This window comes from Scyliorhinus torazame, chromosome 4 (genome assembly GCF_047496885.1).
Source record: "Scyliorhinus torazame isolate Kashiwa2021f chromosome 4, sScyTor2.1, whole genome shotgun sequence".
Classification (NCBI taxonomy): Eukaryota; Metazoa; Chordata; class Chondrichthyes; order Carcharhiniformes; family Scyliorhinidae; genus Scyliorhinus; species Scyliorhinus torazame.
The window spans coordinates 349,129,101-349,151,869 of record NC_092710.1 but is presented as its reverse complement, the minus strand read 5'-3'; the positions used below and the strand labels follow the sequence as shown (position 1 = coordinate 349,151,869).

The window sequence follows — 22,769 nt, the reverse complement described above, 5'->3', positions numbered from 1 at the left end:
TCTTGTGTTAAAATGGCAAGCAACGGGAAGGTCAGGGTCCTGAAGGCACACAGACCGAAGGTGCTCAGCAAAGCGATCACCCAGTCTGCGTTTGGTCTCCAATATAGAGGAGACTGCATTGGGAGAGCGAATACAACAGACCAGATTGGAAGAGATGCAAGTGAAACGCTGCTTAACCTGGAATGTGTGTTTTGGGCCTGGGAAGCATGGAAAAGGTCCTCATTGCTTCACCCTTCTGCCAACGGGGACTCTCGTCACAGGTCGGGGGTCACAGCAGGCCGCCTCCACTCCTGCTGTACCGTCTGGGGAACCACCGAGACGTAGTGTTAGGGCCCGCAAGGCCAGAAAGTTAGATACTGGTTAAGTTGGCACTGGTGCAGGGCACAATTTAGTTACAGGGTCTAGGGCACAAATCTGTATATATGTTTTCACATTAAACACCTGTTACCACTGTTACAACCTATCTCGGTGCTCTGTCAGGGTGTGAGGGGTGGGCTGGTATGGGCCGGCCATGAGGGGGTACCGACCATCCTCACCACCTTCACCCCAGGGATCTTATGAGACCGTGTGATGGAATGGTCAGTTCGCATGCCAGGATCACCAGGTGGAAGGTGCTACCATGGACAGGACTCAGACCTCAGCATACAATGTGAAACACCAGAGCTCATCGCAGAGCGGCTTGCCATCACCCCATGGACCAGACCTGCTGTTACTGCCACACCTGAGGGGTGGGGGTGCAGGGGAGGGGGTGGCTGGGGATGGGGGTGGGGTGGGGAGTGGAGAGGGGGTGAGTGGGGGTGGAATACGGTGTCTATGCCCATGGCCAGTTCCCCCCACCACCACCCCTATCGTTGATGAACCTGGAGCCGATTAAAGCGCCCATGCACATTGGCCCTAGCGCGCACATCGTGCGGCCTCCCCTGCCGGACTGGGGCCCATGTCCTGCCCATCCCTCCAGAGCAGTCCAGGCACCTGAGCAGCATCTTCAAGAGGCCGAAGCACAACTCGATCACACCCCTGGTCGCTGCATGGGTGTCTTTGTAGCGGCTCTCAGCCTCCGTCTGTGAGCTCTGGATAAACGTTATCAACCACGATCGTAGTGGATCGCCCCTGTCGCCCAGGAGCCAAACCCCCCCCCCCCCGCCCCCCAGGGTGGGGTGTGGTGGCGGGAGAGGAGGGGGGCGGCATCATGGGAAACGCTTTCCCAGCACTTCTTCCAAGTCCAACGAGGGGGTGGCAGGCAGGAAGGCAGCACCAAGGTTTTAGGAGGGATGCTTGATGCGGTGGAGGAGGGATGCTTGATGCGGTGGAGGAGGGATGCTTGATGCGGTGGAGGAGGGATGCTTGATGCGGTGGAGGAGGGATGCTTGATGCGGTGGAGGAGGGACGCTTGATGCGGTGGAGGAGGGACGCTTGATGCGGTGGAGGAGGGACGCTTGATGCGGTGGAGGAGGGATGCTTGATGCGGTGGAGGAGGGATGCTTGATGCGGTGGAGGAGGGATGCTTGATGCGGTGGAGGAGGGATGCTTGATGCGGTGGAGGAGGGATGCTTGATGCGGTGGAGGAGGGATGCTTGATGCGGTGGAGGAGGGATGCTTGATGCGGTGGAGGAGGGATGCTTGATGCGGTGGAGGAGGGATGCTTGATGCGGTGGAGGAGGGATGCTTGATGCGGTGGAGGAGGGATGCTTGATGCGGTGGAGGAGGGATGCTTGATGCGGTGGAGGAGGGATGCTTGATGCGGTGGAGGAGGGATGCTTGATGCGGTGGAGGAGGGATGCTTGATGCGGTGGAGGAGGGATGCTTGATGCGGTGGAGGAGGGACGCTTGATGCGGTGGAGGAGGGACGCTTGATGCGGTGGAGGAGGGATGCTTGATGCGGTGGAGGAGGGACGCTTGATGCGGTGGAGGAGGGACGCTTGATGCGGTGGAGGAGGGACGCTTGATGCGGTGGAGGAGGGATGCTTGATGCGGTGGAGGAGGGATGCTTGATGCGGTGGAGGAGGGATGCTTGATGCGGTGGAGGAGGGATGCTTGATGCGGTGGAGGAGGGACGCTTGATGCGGTGGAGGAGGGACGCTTGATGCGGTGGAGGAGGGACGCTTGATGCGGTGGAGGAGGGATGCTTGATGCGGTGGAGAAGCCAACAAGGTGGAACAATCTCAGTTGATGTTACAATTCATAGAATATTCCTGGAATAGTTACAACTGGTTGGGAAGATCCCTGAATGGGCTCTGGCTTAAAAGATCATGGGCGGGATTCCCCGTTGGCTGACATCAAAATCGCAAAACACAATTGGGCAGAGAATCGATTCTGACGCTAAAACTGGCAGTGGCCGCTGACCTGACGCCAGTTTACGATTCTCTGTCACCCCGACAGCGGCAGCAATGCGTTCCAGATCGCACGTACAGTAAACAACCTTTGCATGTCATAACAGGCCCAACCCGGTATTCTCCGGGGCCTTCGTCTTCTGTGGGCCAAGTTCCCGACAGCACGCTTCACTTGTGCTTTTAAAAATCGTGACTGATGAGGAAGAAAGAGGAGGTAGGACACTGAGAGGAGCGACTGTGGGCTGCCGGGCAGGTCATTGGCCAGGCTGGCGCATGTGGGGGGTGATGTGCTAAGTAAGTTGGTTCAACGTTGACTGCAACTGGAAGCAGTGAAACTAGAAACAGGCTTCTGACACAGGAGATGGTCCAACCCTGTTTTATTGAACTTCCTGATTGCTGTACATAGTCTGCTGTGAGTTGACTCTATCAATCTAACTGAGAACCTCCTACTGGCTTGACCAGACTAACTCTCTACCTCATGGTGATAGTGCTCACTGGCTTGTGCACTCTGACTATCTCAGTAGCTGTGTCCTGTAGAGAGAGGGAGAGTCTTAATGCCCTGTGTGCTTTATAGTGGTGGTGTCCTGTCTGGTGATTGGTTGTTATGTGTTGTGTGTGTTCATTGGTTATCCTGTGTGTCAATCACAGCCTGTCTGCATCTCATTATATACATGAGCGGATATTATGATGGGGGGGGGGCTCTGCCAAGGCTGGGAGGGGGGGAGGGGGGATTGACGGAGGAACAGGCTGTCTGGCCAGGATGACCCCCCACGGGACTGGGGCGAAGTCCAGTAACGGGCTGCCATTGCCGTGGCCTGCAAAGCAGCCATCTTGCTGGGCACCCCACTGACCACCCACCTTGGCCCCTGGTTCTGCAGAGTAACACCCACCATATGGGTGCCCCCCCCCCCCAACCCCCACCCCTGCACCCCACCTTCCGCCATACCAACCCGGCCGCTGGCTGCCTTTCGCCGGCGGGACATCAGGCGGCCCATCCAAGGGCAAAGCCCACTGTAGCCCCTACGGGCAGGGGCCTTGGAGCATACTGCTGGCAAGGACAACGCCAGCCAAAAGTATCCCTGGCATCAAGGACAGGTGCCAGGGCCAGTGGCCCCCACGGTGCCAGGCAATGGCGGGGTCAGGGGTGCATTGTTACTAACTTGCCTCAGGAAAAGTGTCACTGAGCTCATCATCATATCAAATGTACTAGTTTCATTCGCACAGTCACTCTGTCCCTGTCTTAATTATTTCACCTTCCCAAAGTTTAACATATATCACCAGACTATTGCCAGCAGAAAATATTTCAATTTCTTGGATTTGCCTGATATTTTCAGGATACCAGTAATGTATTGGTAATGTGGGGAGGGGCTGTTGACTGATAGATGGTGTAGTAGGGGGGGAGAGGGGTGGCGGGGAGGGTGTTGACCACCACAGGCAATGGGCAGCGGTCATGTTGGAGGAGACATTCTGTCAACCTCGGCTACAGCCTGGTTAATCAGACTTTCTTCTTTCTTGTACAGGAGACGTTTTTAGAAGATTTGAACTGCCTCGTGCATTCAGGTCAAGTGCCAGGTCTGTTTGACAATGAGGAGATGGACAACATTATTGTGGAACTGAAGAACAAGGAGAGTGAAAGCAACCTGCCTGACAACAGGAAGGCTCTGCACCAGTTCTTTCTGCAGGTGAGGCCTCCGTTTCCCAAACCATACCATTCCCAAGCCATAACATTCCCAAACTGGTCTGATTAGTAAGTTTGCAGACGACACAAAGGTTGGTGGAATTGCGGATAGCGATGAGGACTGTCAGAGGATACAGCAGGATTTAGATTGTTTGGAGACTTGGGCGGACAGTTGGCAGATGGAGTTTAATCCGGACAAATGTGAGGTAATGCATTTTGGAAGGTCTAATGCAGGCAGGGAATATACAGTGAATGGTAGAACCTTCAAGAGTATTGACAGTCAGAGAGATCTTGGTGTACAGGTCCACAGGTCACTGAAAGGGGCAACACAGGTGGAGAAGGTAGTCAAGAAGGCATACGGCATGCTTGCCTTCATTGGCCGGGGCATTGAGTATAAGAATTGGCAAGTCATGTTGCAGCTGTATCGAACCTTAGTTAGGTCACACTTGGAGTATAGTGTTGCCACTATATTCTGGTCGCCACACGATACCATTCCCAAACAATACCATTCCCAAACCATACCATTCCGAAACCATACCATTCCGAAACCATGCCAATCCCAAACCATACCATTCCCAAACCATACCAACCCCAAACCGCACCATCCCCAACCCATACCATTCCCAACCCATACCATTCCCAAACCATACCATTCCCAAACCACCATACCATCACCAAACCGCACCATCCCCAACCCATACCATTCCCAAACCATACCATTCCCAAACCATACCATTCCCAAACCACCATACCATCCCCAAACCGCACCATCCCCAACCCATACCATCCCTAACCCATACCATTCCCAAACCATACCATTCCCAAACCACCATACCATCCCCAACCCATACCATCCCCAACCCATACCATCCCAACCCATACCATTCCCAAACAATACCATTCCCAAACCGCACCATCGCCAAACCATACCATTCCGAAACCATGCCAACCCCAAACTGCACCATCCCCAACCCATACCATTCCCAAACCGCACCATCCCCAACCCATACCATCCCCAACCCATACCATTCCCAACCCATACCATTCCCAACCCATACCATTCCCAAACCATACCATTCCCAAACCATACCATTCCCAAACCATACCATCCCCAAACCATACCATCCCCAAACTGCACCATCCCCAACCCATACCATTCCCAAGCCATACCATCCCAAACCACACCATTCCCAAACCATACCACTCCCAAACCATACCATTCCCAAACCACCATACCATCCCCAAACCGCACCATTCCCAAGCCATACCATTCCCAAACCACCATACCATCCCCAACCCATACCATTCCCAAACCATACCATCCCAAACCACACCATCCCCAAACATTACCATTCCCAAACCATACCATCCCCAAACCATACCATTCCCAAACCATACCATCCCCAAACCATACCATTCCCAACACACCATCCCCAAACCATATCATTCCCAAACCGCACCATCCCCAAACCATACCATTCCCAAACCGCACCATCCTCAAACATTACCATCCCCAAACCACACCATTCCCACACCATACCATTCCCACACCATACCATTCCCAAACCACCATACCATTCCCAAACCACACCATCCCCAAACTATACCATCCCCAAACTATACCATCCCCAAACTATACCATCCCCAGACCATACCATCCCCAGACCACACCATCCCCAGACCACACCATCCCCAGACCACACCATCCCCAGACCACACCATCCCCAGACCACACCATCCCCAAACCATACCATTCCCACACCATACCATTCCCAAACCATACCATTCCCAAACCACCATACCATTCCCAAACCGCACCATCCCCAAACCATACCATCTCCAGACCACACCATTCCTAAACCATACCATTCCCAAACATACCATTCCCAAACCACCATACCGTTCCCAAACCGCACCATCCCCACACCAGACCATCCCCACACCAGACCATCCCCAAACCATACCATTCCCAAACCGCACCATCCCCAAACCATGCCATTCCCAATCCAAACCATTCGCAAACCACCATACCGTCCCCAGACCACACCATCCCCAAACCATACCATTCCCAAACCGCACCATCCCCAAACATTCCCATTCCCAAACCATATCATTCCCAAACCATATCATTCCCAAACCATATCATTCCCAAAACATACTATTCCCAACCATGCCATTCCCAAACCGTACCATTCCCAAACCACTATACCATTCCCAAAACATACTATTCCCAAGCCATACCATTCCCAAACCACCATACCATTCCCAAACCACTATACCATTCCCAAAACATACCATTCCCAGGCCATACATTCTCAAAACATACCACTCCCAAACCATACTATTCCCAAACCATACCATTCCCGAACCACCGCACCATTCCCAAACCATACCGTTCCCAAACCATACCGTTCCCAAACCATATCAATCCCAGGCCATACCATTCCCAAAATATACCATTCCCAAAACATACCATTCCCAACCATACCCTTCCGAAACCACCATACCATTCCCAAGCCATACTATTCCCAAACCCTACTATTCCCAAACAATACCATTCCCAAAACGTACCATTCACAAACCACCATACCATTCCCTAACCAAAGCATTCCCAAACCATACTATTCCCAAGCCATACCATTCCCAAACCATACCAGTCCCAAACCATACTATTCCCAAACCACCATACCATTCCCAATACCGTACCATTCCCAAGCCATATTATTCTGAAAACATACCATTCCGAAGCCCTACCATTCCCATAGAATACCATTCCCAAAACACACCATTCACAAACCATACCATCCCAAACCACACCATTCCCAAACCGCACCATCCCAAACCACACCATTCCCAAAACACACCATTCACAAACCGCACCATCTCCAAACCGCAGCATCCCCAACCCACACCATTCCGAAACCGTGCCAATCCCAAACCATACCATTCCCAAACCGCACCATCCACAACCCATACCATTCCCAAAACACACCATTCACAAACCATACCATCCCAAACCTCACCATTCCCAAACCATACCATCCCCAACCCATACCATTCCCAAACCATACCATCCCAAAACACATCATTCACAAACCATACCATCCCAAACCGCACCATTCCCAAACCATACCATCCCAAACCACACCATTCCCAAACCATACCATTCCCAAACTGCACCATTTCCAAACCATACCATTCCCAAAACACACCATTCACAAACCATACCATCCCAAACCACACCATTCCCAAACCATACCATCCCAAACCGCACCATCCCCAACCCATACTATTCCCAAATCATACCATCCCCAAACCGCACCATCCCCAATCCATACCATTTCCAAACCATACCATCCCAAACCGCACCAATCCCAAACCATACCATCCCAAACCGCACCATCCCCAACCCATACCATTTCCAAACCATACCATCCCAAACCGCACCATTCCCAAACCATACCATTCCCAAACTGCACCATTTCCAAACCATACCATTGCCAAAACACACCATTCACAAACCATACCATTCCCAAACCACACCATTCCCAAACCATACCATTCCCAAAACACACCATTCACAAACCATATCATCCCAAACCACCTCATTCCCAAACCACACCATCCCAAACCACTCCATTCCCAAACCGCACCATCCCCAACACATACCATTCCCAAACCATACCATTCCCAAACCATACCATCCCAAAACACACCATTCCTAAACCATACCATTCCCAAACTGCACCATTTCCAAACCATACCATTCCCAAACCATACCATTCCCAAAACACACCATCCCCAAACCACACCATTCCCAAACCGCATCATCCCAAACCACACCATTCCCAAACTGCACCATTTCCAAACCGCACCATCCCCAACCCATACCATTCCCAAACCATACCATTCCCAAACCATACCATTCCCAAACCATACCATTCCCAAACCATACCATCCCCTAACCGCACCATCCCCAAAACACACCATTCCCAAACCATACCATTCCCAAACCATACCATTCCCAAACCATACCATTCCCAAACCACACCATTCCCAAAACACACCATTCACAGACCACACCATCCCAAACCACACCATTCCCAAACCGCACCATCCCCAACCCATACCATTCCCAAACCTTACCATTCCCACACTGCACCATTTCCAAACCGCACCATCCCCCACCCATACCATTCCCAAACCATACCATTCCCAAACCATACCATCCCAAACCACACCATTCCCAAACCATACCATTCCCAAACCATACCATTCCCAAAATATACCATTCCCAAAACATACCATTCCCAACCATACCCTTCCGAAACCACCATACCATTCCCAAGCCATACTATTCCCAAACCATACCATTCCCAAACCATACCATTCCCAAACCATACTATTCCCAAACCCTACTATTCCCAAACAATACCATTCCCAAAACGTACCATTCACAAACCACCATACCATTCCCTAACCAAAGCATTCCTAAACCATACCATCCCAAACCACACCATTCCCAAACCGCACCATTTCCAAACCAGACCATTCCCAAAACACACCATTCCCAAACCGCACCATCCCCAAACCGCACCATCCCCAAACCGCACCATCCCCAAACCGCACCATCCCCAAACCATACCATCCCAAACCACACCATTCCCAAACCACACCATTCCCAAACCATACCATTCCCAAACCATACCGTTCCCAAATCATACCATTCCCAAACCATACCATCCCCAAACCGCACCATCCCCAAACCGCACCATCCCCAAACCATACCATTCCCAAACCATACCATTCCCAAACCATACCATTCCCAAAACACACTATTCACAAACCGCACCATTCCCAAACTGCACCATTTCCAAACCGCACCATCCCCAACCCATACCATCCTCAAACCATACCATCCCCAAACCATACCATTCCCAAACCATACCATCCCCAAACCGCACCATCCCCAAACCGCACCATCCCCAAACCGCACCATCCCCAAAACACACCATCCCCAAACCGCACCATCCCCAAACCACACCATTCCCAAACCATACCATCCCCAAACCGCACCATCCCCAAACCGCACCATTCCCAAAACACACCATTCACAAACCACACCATCCCAAACCACACCATTCCCAAACCGCACCATCCCCAACCCATACCATTCCCAACCCATACCATTCCCAAACTGCACCATTTCCAAACCGCACCATCCCCAACCCATACCATTCCCAAACCATACCATCCCAAACCACACCATCCCCAAACCATACCATTCCCAAACCATACCATTCCCAAAACACACCATCCCCAAAACACACCATTCCCAAAACACACCATCCCCAAACCGCACCATCCCCAAACCGCACCATCCCCAAACCGCACCATCCCCAAACCGCACCAACCCCAAACCGCACCATCCCCAAACCGCACCATCCCCAAACCGCACCATCCCCAAACCGCACCATCCCCAAACCGCACCATCCCCAAACCGCACCATCCCCAAACCGCACCATCCCCAAACCGCACCATCCCCAAACCGCACCATCCCCAAACCGCACCATCCCCAAACCGCACCATCCCCAAACCGCACCATCCCAAAACCGCACCATCCCCAAACCGCACCATCCCCAAACCGCACCATTCCCAAACCGCACCATTCCCAACCCATACCATTCCCAAACCATACCATCCCAAACCGCACCATCCCCAAACTGCACCATCCCCAAACTGCACCATCCCCAACCCGTACCATTCACAAACCATACCATTCCCAAACTGCACCATTCCCAAGCCATACCATTCCCAAACCATACCACTCCCAAACCATATCATTCACAAACCACCATACCATTCCCAAACCATACCATTCCCAAACCATATTATTCTGAAAACATACCATTCCGAAGCCCTACCATTCCCATAGAATACCATTCCCAAACCACACCATTCCCAAACCACACCATTCCCAAACCGCACCATCCCCAAACCGCACCATCCCCAAACCGCACCATCCCCAAACCGCACCATCCCCAAACCGCACCATCCCCAAACCGCACCATCCCCAAACCGCACCATCCCCAAACCGCACCATCCCCAACCCATACCATTCACAAACCATACCATTCCCAAACTGCACCATTCCCAAGCCATACCATTCCCAAACCATACCACTCCCAAACCATATCATTCACAAACCATATTATTCTGAAAACATACCATTCCGAAGCCCTACCATTCCCAAACAATACCATTCCCAAAACACACCATTCACAAACCATACCATTCCCAAAGCATCATATCATTCCCAAAACAGATCATTCCCAAACCATATAATTCCCAAAACATACCATTCCCAAACCATACCATTCCCAAGCCATACCATTCCAAAATCACACCATTCCCAAACTGCACCATCCCCAAACCATACCATCCCCAAACCATACCATCCCCAAACCATACCATTCCCAAACCATATCATTCCCAAACCATACCATTCCCAAACCATACCATTCCCAAACCATACCATTCCCAAAACATACCATTCCCAAACCGCATCATCCCCAAATCATACCATTCCAAAATCACACCATTCCCAAACTGCTCCATCCCAAACCACACCATTCCCAAAACACACCATTCACAAACCGCACCATCTCCAAACCACAGCATCCCCAACCCACACCATTCCGAAACCGTGCCAATCCCAAACCATACCATTCCCAAACCGCACCATCCACAACCCATACCATTCCCAAACCATACCATCCCAAAACACACCATTCACAAACCATACCATCCCAAACCTCACCATTCCCAAACCATACCATCCCCAACCCATACCATTCCCAAACCATACCATCCCAAAACACATCATTCACAAACCATACCATCCCAAACCGCACCATTCACAAACCATACCATCCCAAACCACACCATTCCCAAACCATACCATCCCAAACCGCGCCATCCCCAACCCATACCATCCCCAACCCATACCATTCCCAAACCATACCATCCCCAAACCATACCATCCCAAAACACACCATTCCTAAACCATACCATTCCCAAACTGCACCATTCCTAAACCATACCATTCCCAAACTGCACCATTTCCAAACCATACCATTCCCAAAACACACCATCCCCAAACCACACCATCCCCAAACCGCATCATCCCAAACCACACCATTCCCAAACCACACCATTCCCAAACCGCACCATCCCCAAACCGCACCACCCCCAAACCATACCATTTCCAAACCATACCATCCCAAACCACACCATTCCCAAACCATACCATTCCCAAACCATACCATTCCCAAACCATACCATCCCCAAACCGCACCATCCCCAAACCGCACCATCCCCAAACCGCACCATCCCCAAACCGCACCATCCCCAAACCGCACCATTCCCAAACCATACCATTCCCAAACCATACCATTCCCAAACCATACCATTCCCAAAACACACCATTCACAAACCACACCATTCCCAAACTGCACCATTTCCAAACCGCACCATCCCCAACCCATACCATCCCCAAACCGCACCATCCCCAAACCGCACCATCCCCAAACCGCACCATCCCCAAAACATACCATTCCCAAACCATACCATTCCCAAACCACACCATTCCCAAAACACACCATTCAGAGACCACACCATCCCAAACCACACCATTCCCAAACCGCACCATCCCCAACCCATACCATTCCCAAACCTTACCATTCCCACACTGCACCATTTCCAAACCACACCATCCCCAACCCATACCATTCCCAAACCATACCATTCCCAACCCATACCATTCCCAACCCATACCATTCCCAAACCATACCATTCCCAAAATATACCATTCCCAAAACATACCATTCCCAACCATACCCTTCCGAAACCACCATACCATTCCCAAGCCATACTATTCCCAAACTTTTACCATTCCCAAACCATACCATTCCCAAACCATACCATTCCAAACCATACTATTCCCAAACCCTACTATTCCCAAACAATACCATTCCCAAAACGTACCATTCACAAACCACCATACCATTCCCTAACCAAAGCATTCCCAAACCATACTATTCCCAAGCCATACCATTCCCAAACCATACCAGTCCCAAACCATACTATTCCCAAACCACCATACCATTCCCAAACCGTACCATTCCCAAGCCATATTATTCTGAAAACATACCATTCCGAAGCCCTACCATTCCCATAGAATACCATTCCCAAAACACACCATTCACAAACCATACCATCCCAAACCACACCATTCCCAAACCGCACCATCCCAAACCACACCATTCCCAAAACACACCATTCACAAACCGCAGCATCCCCAACCCACACCATTCCAAAACCGTGCCAATCCCAAACCATACCATTCCCAAACCGCACCATCCCCAACCCATACCATTCCCAAACCATACCATCCCAAAACACACCATTCACAAACCATACCATTCCCAAACCATACCATCCCAAACCGCACCATTCCCAAACCATACCATCCCAAACCGCACCATTCACAAACCATACCATCCCAAACCACACCATTCACAAACCATACCATCCCAAACCGCACCATTCACAAACCATACCATCCCAAACCACACCATTCCCAAACCGCACCATCCCCAACCCATACCATTCCCAAACCATAGCATCCCCAAACCGCACCATCCCCAATCCATACCATTTCCAAACCATACCATCCCAAACCGCACCATTCCCAAACCATACCATTCCCAAACTGCACCATTTCCAAACCATACCATTCCCAAAACACACCATTCACAAACCATACCATCCCAAACCACACCATTCCCAAACCATACCATCCCAAACCACACCATTCCCAAACCATACCATCCCAAAACACACCATTCCTAAACCATACCATTCCCAAACTGCACCATTCCTAACCCATACCATTCCTAGCCCATACCATTCCCAAACTGCACCATTTCCAAACCATATCATTCCTAAACCATACCATTCCCAAACCATACCATCCCAAACCACACCATTCCCAAACCACACCATTCCCAAACAATACCATTCTCAAAACACACCATTCACAAACCATTTCATCCCAAACCACACCATTCCCAAACCATACCATCCCAAAACACACCATTCCTAAACCATACCATTCCCAAACTGCACCATTTCCAAACCATACCATCCCCAAACCGCACCATCCCCAACCCATACCATCCCAAACCACACCATTCACAAACCATACCATTCCCAAACCACACCATTCCCAAACCATACCATTCCCAAAACACACCATTCACAAACCATACCATTCCCAAACCACACCATTCCCAAACCATACCATTCCCAAAACACACCATTCACAAACCGCACCATCCCCAACCCATACCATTCCCAAACCATACCATTCCCAAAACACACCATTCACATACCATACCATTCCCAAACCACACCATTCACAAACCATACCATTCCCAAAACACACCATTCCCAAACCACACCATCCCAAACCACACCATTCCCAAACCGCACCATCCCCAACCCATACCATTTCCAAACCATACCATTCCCAAACCATACCATCCCAAAACACACCATTCCTAAACCATACCATCCCAAACCACACCATTCCCAAACCATACCATCCCAAACCACACCATTCCCAAACCATACCATCCCAAAACACACCATTCCTAAACCATACCATTCCCAAACTGCACCATTCCTAACCCATACCATTCCTAGCCCATACCATTCCCAAACTGCACCATTTCCAAACCATATCATTCCTAAACCATACCATTCCCAAACCATACCATCCCAAACCACACCATTCCCAAACCACACCATTCCCAAACAATACCATTCTCAAAACACACCATTCACAAACCATTTCATCCCAAACCACACCATTCCCAAACCATACCATCCCAAAACACACCATTCCTAAACCATACCATTCCCAAACTGCACCATTTCCAAACCATACCATCCCCAAACCGCACCATCCCCAACCCATACCATCCCAAACCACACCATTCACAAACCATACCATTCCCAAACCACACCATTCCCAAACCATACCATTCCCAAAACACACCATTCACAAACCATACCATTCCCAAACCACACCATTCCCAAACCATACCATTCCCAAAACACACCATTCACAAACCGCACCATCCCCAACCCATACCATTCCCAAACCATACCATTCCCAAAACACACCATTCCCATACCACACCATTCCCAAACCACACCATTCACAAACCATACCATTCCCAAAACACACCATTCCCAAACCACACCATCCCAAACCACACCATTCCCAAACCGCACCATCCCCAACCCATACCATTTCCAAACCATACCATTCCCAAACCATACCATTCCCAAACCATACCATCCCAAAACACACCATTCCTAAACCATACCATTCCCAAACTGCACCATTTCCAAACCAGACCATTCCCAAAACACACCATTCACAAACCATACCATCCCAAACCGCACCATTTCCAAACCATACCATTCCCAAACCATACCATTCCCAAACCATACCATTCCCAAAACACACCATTCACAAACCGCACCATCCCCAAACCGCACCATCCCAAACCACACCATTCCCAAACCACACCATTCCCAAACCATACCATTCCCAAACCATACCATCCCCAAACCGCACCATCCCCAAACCATACCATTCCCAAACCATACCATTCCCAAACCATACCATTCCCAAAACACACTATTCACAAACCGCACCATTCCCAAACCGCACCATTTCCAAACCGCACCATTTCCAAACCGCACCATCCCCAAACCATACCATTCCCAAACCATACCATTCCCAAACCGCACCATCCCCAAACCGCACCATCCCCAAAACACACCATTCCCAAACCATACCATTCCCAAATCATACCATTCCCAAACCGCACCATCCCCAAACCGCACCATCCCCAAACCGCCCCATCCCCAAACCGCACCATTCCCAAACCATACCATTCCCAAACCATACCATTCCCAAACCATACCATTCCCAAAACACACTATTCACAAACCGCACCATTCCCAAACTGCACCATTTCCAAACCGCACCATCCCCAACCCATACCATTCCCAAACTGCACCATTTCCAAACCGCACCATCCCCAACCCATACCATTCCCAAACCATACCATCCCAAACCGCACCATCCCCAAACCATACCATTCACAAACCATACCATTCCCAAACTGCACCATTCCCAAGCCATACCATTCCCAAACCATACCACTCCCAAACCATATCATTCACAAACCACCATACCATCCCCAACCCATACCATTCCCAAACCATACCATCCCAAACCGCACCATCCCCAAACCGCACCATCCCCAAACCATACCATTCACAAACCATACCATTCCCAAACTGCACCATTCCCAAGCCATACCATTCCCAAACCATACCACTCCCAAACCATATCATTCACAAACCACCATACCATTCCCAAACCATACCATTCCCAAACCATACCATTCCCAAAACACACCATTCACAAACCGCACCATCCTCAAACCGCACCATCCCAAACCACACCATTCCCAAACCATACCATTCCCAAACCACACCATTCCCAAACCACACCATTCCCAAACCATACTATTCCCAAACCATACCATCCCCAAACCGCACCATCCCCAAACCGCACCAACCCCAAACCGCACCATTCCCAAACCATACCATTCCCAAACCATACCATTCCCAAACCATACCATTCCCAAAACACACTATTCACAAACCGCACCATTCCCAAACTGCACCATTTCCAAACCGCACCATCCCCAAACCATACCATTCCCAAACCATACCATTCCCAAACCACCATACCATCCCCAAACCGCACCATCCCCAAACCGCACCATCCCCAAACCGCACCATTCCCAAATCATACCATCCCCAAACCGCACCATCCCCATACCGCACCATCCCCAAACCGCACCATCCCCAAACCGCACCATCCCCAAACCGCACCATTCCCAAACCACACCATTCCCAAAACACACCATTCACAAACCACACCATTCCCAAACCGCACCATCCCCAACCCATACCATTCCCAAACCATACCATTCCCAAACTGCACCATTTCCAAACCGCACCATCCCCAACCCATACCATTCCCAAACTGCACCATTTCCAAACCGCACCATCCCCAACCCATACCATTCCCAAACCATACCATCCCAAACCACACCATCCCCAAACCATACCATTCCCAAACCATACCATCCCAAACCACACCATCCCCAAAACACACCATTCCCAAACCATACCATTCACAAACCGCGCCATCCCCAAACCGCACCATCCCCAAACCGCACCATCCCCAACCCATACCATTCCCAAACCATACCATTCCCAACCCATACCATTCCCAAACCATACCATCCCAAACCGCACCATCCCCAAACTGCACCATCCCCAACCCATACCATTCACAAACCATACCATTCCCAAACTGCACCATTCCCAAGCCATACCATTCCCAAACCATACCACTCCCAAACCATATCATTCACAAACCACCATACCATTCCCAAACCATACTATTCCCAAACCATATTATTCTGAAAACATACCATTCCGAAGCCCTACCATTCCCATAGAATACCATTCCCAAACAATACCATTCCCAAAACACACCATTCACAAACCATACCATTCCCAAATCACACCATTCCCAAACCACACCATCCCCAAACCGCACCATCCCCAAACCGCACCATCCCCAAACCGCACCATCCCCAAACCGCACCATCCCCAAACCGCACCATCCCCAAACCGCACCATCCCCAAACCGCACCATCCCCAACCCATACCATTCACAAACCATACCATTCCCAAACTGCACCATTCCCAAGCCATACCATTCCCAAACCATACCACTCCCAAACCATATCATTCACAAACCACCATACCATTCCCAAACCATACCATTCCCAAACCATATTATTCTGAAAACATACCATTCCGAAGCCCTACCATTCCCAAACAATACCATTCCCAAAACACACCATTCACAAACCATACCATTCCCAAAGCATCATATCATTCCCAAAACAGATCATTCCCAAACCATATAATTCCCAATCCATACCATTCCCAAACCATACCATTCCCAAGCCATACCATTCCAAAATCACACCATTCCCAAACTGCACCACCCCCAAACCATACCATTCCCAAACCATATCATTCCCAAACCATATCATTCCCAAAACATACCATTCCCAAGCCATACCATTCCCAAACCATACCATTCCCAAACCGCACCATCCCCAAATCATACCATTCCAAAATCACACCATTCCCAAACTGCACCATCCCCAAACCATACCATTCCCAAACCATATCATTCCCAAACCAAACTATTCCCAAGCCATACCATTCCCAAACCATACCATTCCAAAATCACACCATTCCCAAACCATACCATCCCCAAATCATACCATTCCCAAAGCGCACCATCCCCAAACCATACCATTCCCAAACCACACCATCCCCAAACCATACCATTCCCAAACCGCACCATCCCCAAACCATACCATTCCCAAAGCGCACCATTCCCAAACCGCACCATCCCCAAACCATACCATTCCCAAACCATACCATTCACAAAAGCATACCACACCATTCCCAAACCATACCATACCCAAACCATACCATTCCCAAACCATACCATTCCCAAACCTCCATATCATTCCCAAACCGCACCATTCCCATTGACCCCGGTGCTCTGTGATTCTGTGACCTACAGCTTTACTCTGCACCTAAATGCAATCGGAAATTCCGGAGCAACAACACAGAATAATTGAAGTGAAGAGTATAGATTTAGATTTATTGTCACCTGTACTGAGGTACAGTGAAAAGTATTGTTCTGTGTACAGTCCAGGCAGATGGCTGAAAACGTAGAACATACAATAAATACTTGAAGATGTATAATGAAAATACATAAATATAGACAACGGATGAAGTATATCGTATATGGTGCTACAACCTCAGAGAAAATGCGTTGAAAGATGCAGACAGGAGCGTGGACAACGCTTTGCATCCTGAAGTCAATCGCAACTCTTTAGTTTTGTTGACATTGAGGGAGAGATTGTTGTGGTTACACCACTCTAGGTGCTCTATCTCTCTCCTGTACTCTGACTCGTCGTTGTTTCTGATCCGACCCACTGAGGTCATGTCATCAGCAAACCTGTAGATGGAGTTGAAGCTGAATTTTGTCACAGTCATATGTGTACAAGAAGTATAGTAGGGGATTAAGTACGCAGCCTTGCGGGACCCCTTTATTGGAAGACTATCGTGGAGGAGTTTTTTCAAATTCATTTACGAAATGTGGAAGTTGGTGGTTAGGCTATTGAAGATTATTAATAAGGAGGACATAAATAGCATTCCGGAAATACCATGGGACAGAAGGTCTAGCATGAATAATAATAATCGTTATTGTCCCAAGTAGGCTTACATTAACACTGCAATGAAGTTACTGTGAAAATCCCCTAGTCGCCACATTCCGGCGCCTGTTCGGGTCACAGAGGGAGAATTCAGAATGTCCAATTCATCTAACTGCACGTCTTTCGGGACTTGTGAGAGGAAACCGGAGCACCCGGAGGAAACCCACGCAGAGACTGGGAGAACGTGCAGACTCCCACAGACAGTGACCCAGGCCGGGAATCGAACCCGGGACCCTGGAGCTGTGAAACAACAGTGCTAGCCACGGTGATACCGTGCCACCCAAAGTTGGTACTGAAGGAAATTGATGGGATTAAAGCCCGATAAGTCCCCAGGGCCTGATGCTCTGCATCCCAGAGTACTTGAGGAAGTGGCCCTAGAAATAGTGGATGCATTGGTGATCATTTTCCAGCATTCTATAGACTCTGGAAGCATTCGAATGGATTGGAGGATAGCTAATGTAACCCCACTTTTTATAAAAGGAGAGAGAAAATGGGGAATTATATACTGGTTAGCCTGATAACGGTGGTGGTGAAAATGCTGGAGCCAATTATTAAGGATGAAATAACTGAGCATTTGGAAAGTGGGAACAGGATCGGTCCAATTCAGCATGGATTCACTAAAGAGAAATCATGCGTGACACATTTTGTGGAATTTTTTGAGGATGTGACCAGTAGAGTGGAAAAGGGTGAACCAGTGGATGATGTGTATCTAGACTTTCAAAAAGGCTTTTGACAAGGTCCCACACAAGAGATTAGTGAGCAAAATTAAAACTGATGGTATTGGGGGTAATGTTTGATGTGGATAGAGAACTGGTTGGCAGACAGGAAGCAGAGAGTGGGGATAAACGGGTCCTTTTCAGAGCGGCAGGCAGTGACTAGTGGGTTCAGTGCTGGGACCCCAGCTGTTCACAATATAATTTGGACGAAGGAATTGCAATATCTCCAAATTTGCGGATGACACTAAGCTGGGTGGCAGTGTGTGCTGTGAGGAGGATGCAAAGAGGCTGCAGGGTGACTTGGACAGGCTGGCTGAGTGGGCAAATACTTGGCAAATGCAATGTAATGTGGGAAAATGTGAGGTTATCCACTTTGGTGGAAAAACAGGAATGCAGAGTATTATCTGAATGGTGGCAGTTTAGGAATAGGAAGTATAACGAGACCTGGGTGTGATGGTGGAACAGTTGCTGAAGGTTGGCATGCAGGTACAGCAGGCGGTGAGGAAAGCTAATAGCATGCTGGCCTTCATAGCGAGAGGATTTGAGTGTAGGAGTAGGAATGTCATGCTGCAGTTGTACAGGGCCTTGGTGAGGCCACACCTTGAGTATTGTGTGCGGTTTTGGCCTAGTTTGAGGAAGGACATTCTTGCTATTGAGGGTGTCCAGCGAAGATTCACCAGACTATAATAATAATAATCTTTATTATTGTCACAAGTAGGCTTAGGTTAAGATTGCAATGAAGTTACTGTGAAAATCCCCCAGTCACCACATTCCGGCGCCTGTTCGGGTCACAGAGGGAGAATTCAGAATGTCCAATTCACCTAACAGCACGTCTTTCGGGACTTGTGAGAGGAAACCGGAGCACCCGGAGGAAACCCACTCAGACACGGGGAGAACGTGCAGACTCCACACACAAAGTGACCCAAACCGGGAATCAAACCTGGGACCCTGGCTCTGTGAAGCAATAGTGCTAGCCACTGTGCTACCGTGCCGCCCATTCCTGGGATGGCAGGACTGACATATGAAGAAAGACTGGATCGACTGGGCTTGTACTGACTGGAGTTTCAAAGGATGGGAGGGGATCTCATAGAAACATTTAAATCTTGATGGGACTGGACAGGCTGGATGTGGGAAGAATGTTCCCGATGTTGGGGACGTCCAGAACTAGTGACCACAGCCTAAGAATAAGGGGTAAGCCATTCAGGACTTCTTCTCTCAGAGAGCTGTGAACTTGTGGAATTCTCGACAACAGAGAGCTGTTGGGGCCGGTTTGTGGGCCTTGTGGCTCAAGGGATCAAGGAGTATGGAGAGAAAGCGGGAGTGGGATACTGAATTTACATGATCAGCCGTGATCATATTGAACATAGGTGCAGGCTCGAAGGGCCGAATGGCCTCCACCTGCATCTATTTTCTATGTTTCTATATTTCTAAGACCATTGAACCTTTTGTGGCGTGGGATTGATGTGTGTTGCAGCACATCATGCGCGCTCACCTGGGCTGCCTCCTTTGTCTGGTGTGGGTCCTCCACTTGCCATCCGGTGAGATGAGTATGACACGCCTGGCACTCACTGCGTTCACTAGAATGTGCAGGCAATCATACCAGAAGCAGGGGCCAGAGTGCCCACCGCATTTCCCTCCTGCCTGGTGTGCCCAGCATGGTGTGCCCATGACATCTTCCAAATACAAAGTATTCCGTTCACTCCTGGACAGCTCCCACGGGGTTTTTTGTACCTTCTGGCAACCTTCAGGGAGCTGCTCTGCTCTATTTAACCCCCTCCCCCCACCATTGAAATCATCCATCAACGTGCCGACACACTTCCACACTTGCCGGTAGCACTGAGTCTCTGTGCGGCCATATTTAACACTGGCTGACATTTGGCCCTGGGCCAGCCAGTGTGAAACTGTGTCCGGGTCGTGATCGTGGGCAGGAGTTGGTTCCACATATTGCATGCGCATGACATACTCTTCCAGGACCCCTGTCCTTCACCCCCCCCCATCCTTCATACCCCCCTCACCCCTCCTTTCATGGGCATGCCCCCGCCCCCGGCCCTGACCATTGACAGTGCTACCCTGGCACCCAAGCATCCTGGCACTGCCACCCAGGTACTCTGGCAGTGTCACCCAAGCACCTTGCCAATGCCAGGGTGCAGTGCCAAGGTGTCAGGCTGGTAGTGCCAAGGTGTCTGGGTGCCAGAGGGAGAGCCAAGGGATGGGCCACCTGCTCTGCCCCGACCCGCCAGGGATCTCCAATGAGCTGGGAGACCCCCGAGGTGCCGTTACGCCTGGGAACACATGTGTGAGGGCCAGCACTAAATGGCGCCTGGCTGAGGCCTCGCTGGGGAGGCTGTTAGTTGCGAGGAGCCCAGAGAATCCAACGCAGACATATTTAAAAATGCTGATCTGGATCTCGCTCAGCGTGGGTGAGATCCAGATTGCGACACATTGCAAGATTCAATTGTATCTCACGAGACGTCGCAAGCTTCACATATCTCAAGAAAGGCCTCTCGTGAGATTCAGCGGCCTCATCGCATCACCAAGACGGGCATGACGAGGGCGGTAAATTGTGCCCAACGACTTGGCCGAGTCAATAGAACATCCAGTGTAGTCAGGGTGCAGATCACAGCACAGAACGCAGGCCTAACCGCCACTCAACATTGGAAACATCAGTAACTTGTAATATATTGTCTCATTAATGGTTGTCTTCATGAGTTCTATTGCTGAGTCCAACCTGCGCAGCTTCACTCAGAGCTACAACATTCAACAGCAAAAGTACAACCCCAGAAGCATGCGAAGGGCACTGTGTGGGCCATCTGTTCGTACAGACCAGGGGCGCGATTCTCCGATCCCCCACCAGGTCGGAGAATCGGTGGCGGATGGCGTGAATCCCGCACCCGCCGTGCCCCGAATTCTCCGCCCCAGGAGAGTCCCAACTTCAGTCTGTGTGTGTGTTCAGTGACCTGGGGCGCGATTCTCCGACCCCCCCGCCGGGTCGGAGAATCGCCGGGGGCTGGCGTGAATCCCGCCCCCGCCATGCCCCGAATTCTCCGCCACCAGAGATTCGGCGGGGGCAGGAATCGCGCCGCGCTGGTCGGCGGCAATCGCACCGGTCGGCGGGCCCACCCCTGGCGATTCTCCGGCCCGCGATGGGCCGAAGTCCCACCGCTGTCAACCCTCGCCAGCCAGCGTGGATTGGACCTCCTTTTCAACGGCGGGACAAGGCGGGGGTCCTGGGGGGGGGCGCGGGGTGATCTGGCCCCGGGGGGTGCCCCCACGGTGGCCTGGCCCGCGATCGGGGCCCACCAATCCGCGGGCGGGCCTGTGCCATGGGGGCACTCTTTTTCTTCCGCCTTCGCCATGGTCTTCACTATGGCGGAGGCGGAAGAGACCCCCTCCCCTGCGCATGCGTGGGGATGCCGTGAGCGTCCGCTGACGCTCCCGCGCATGCGTCGCCCGGCGAAGTCCTTTCGGCGCCGGCTGGCGTGGCGCCAAAGGCCTTTCCCGCCAGCCGGCGGAGCGG

The 22,769-nt window shown here is 50.6% G+C and overlaps 1 protein-coding gene across 1 annotated transcript in view; it reads left to right on the top strand.

Annotated features, from left to right (window-relative positions):
• Positions 1-22,769, top strand: part of LOC140411509 (dynein axonemal heavy chain 6-like) — a 1,703,852-nt gene that overhangs the window by 1,321,184 nt on the left and 359,899 nt on the right. The window contains exon 56 of the mRNA XM_072500595.1: positions 3,851-4,012. Coding sequence (XP_072356696.1) covers positions 3,851-4,012 — 162 coding nt within the window. The remainder of the gene's footprint in view (positions 1-3,850; positions 4,013-22,769) is intronic.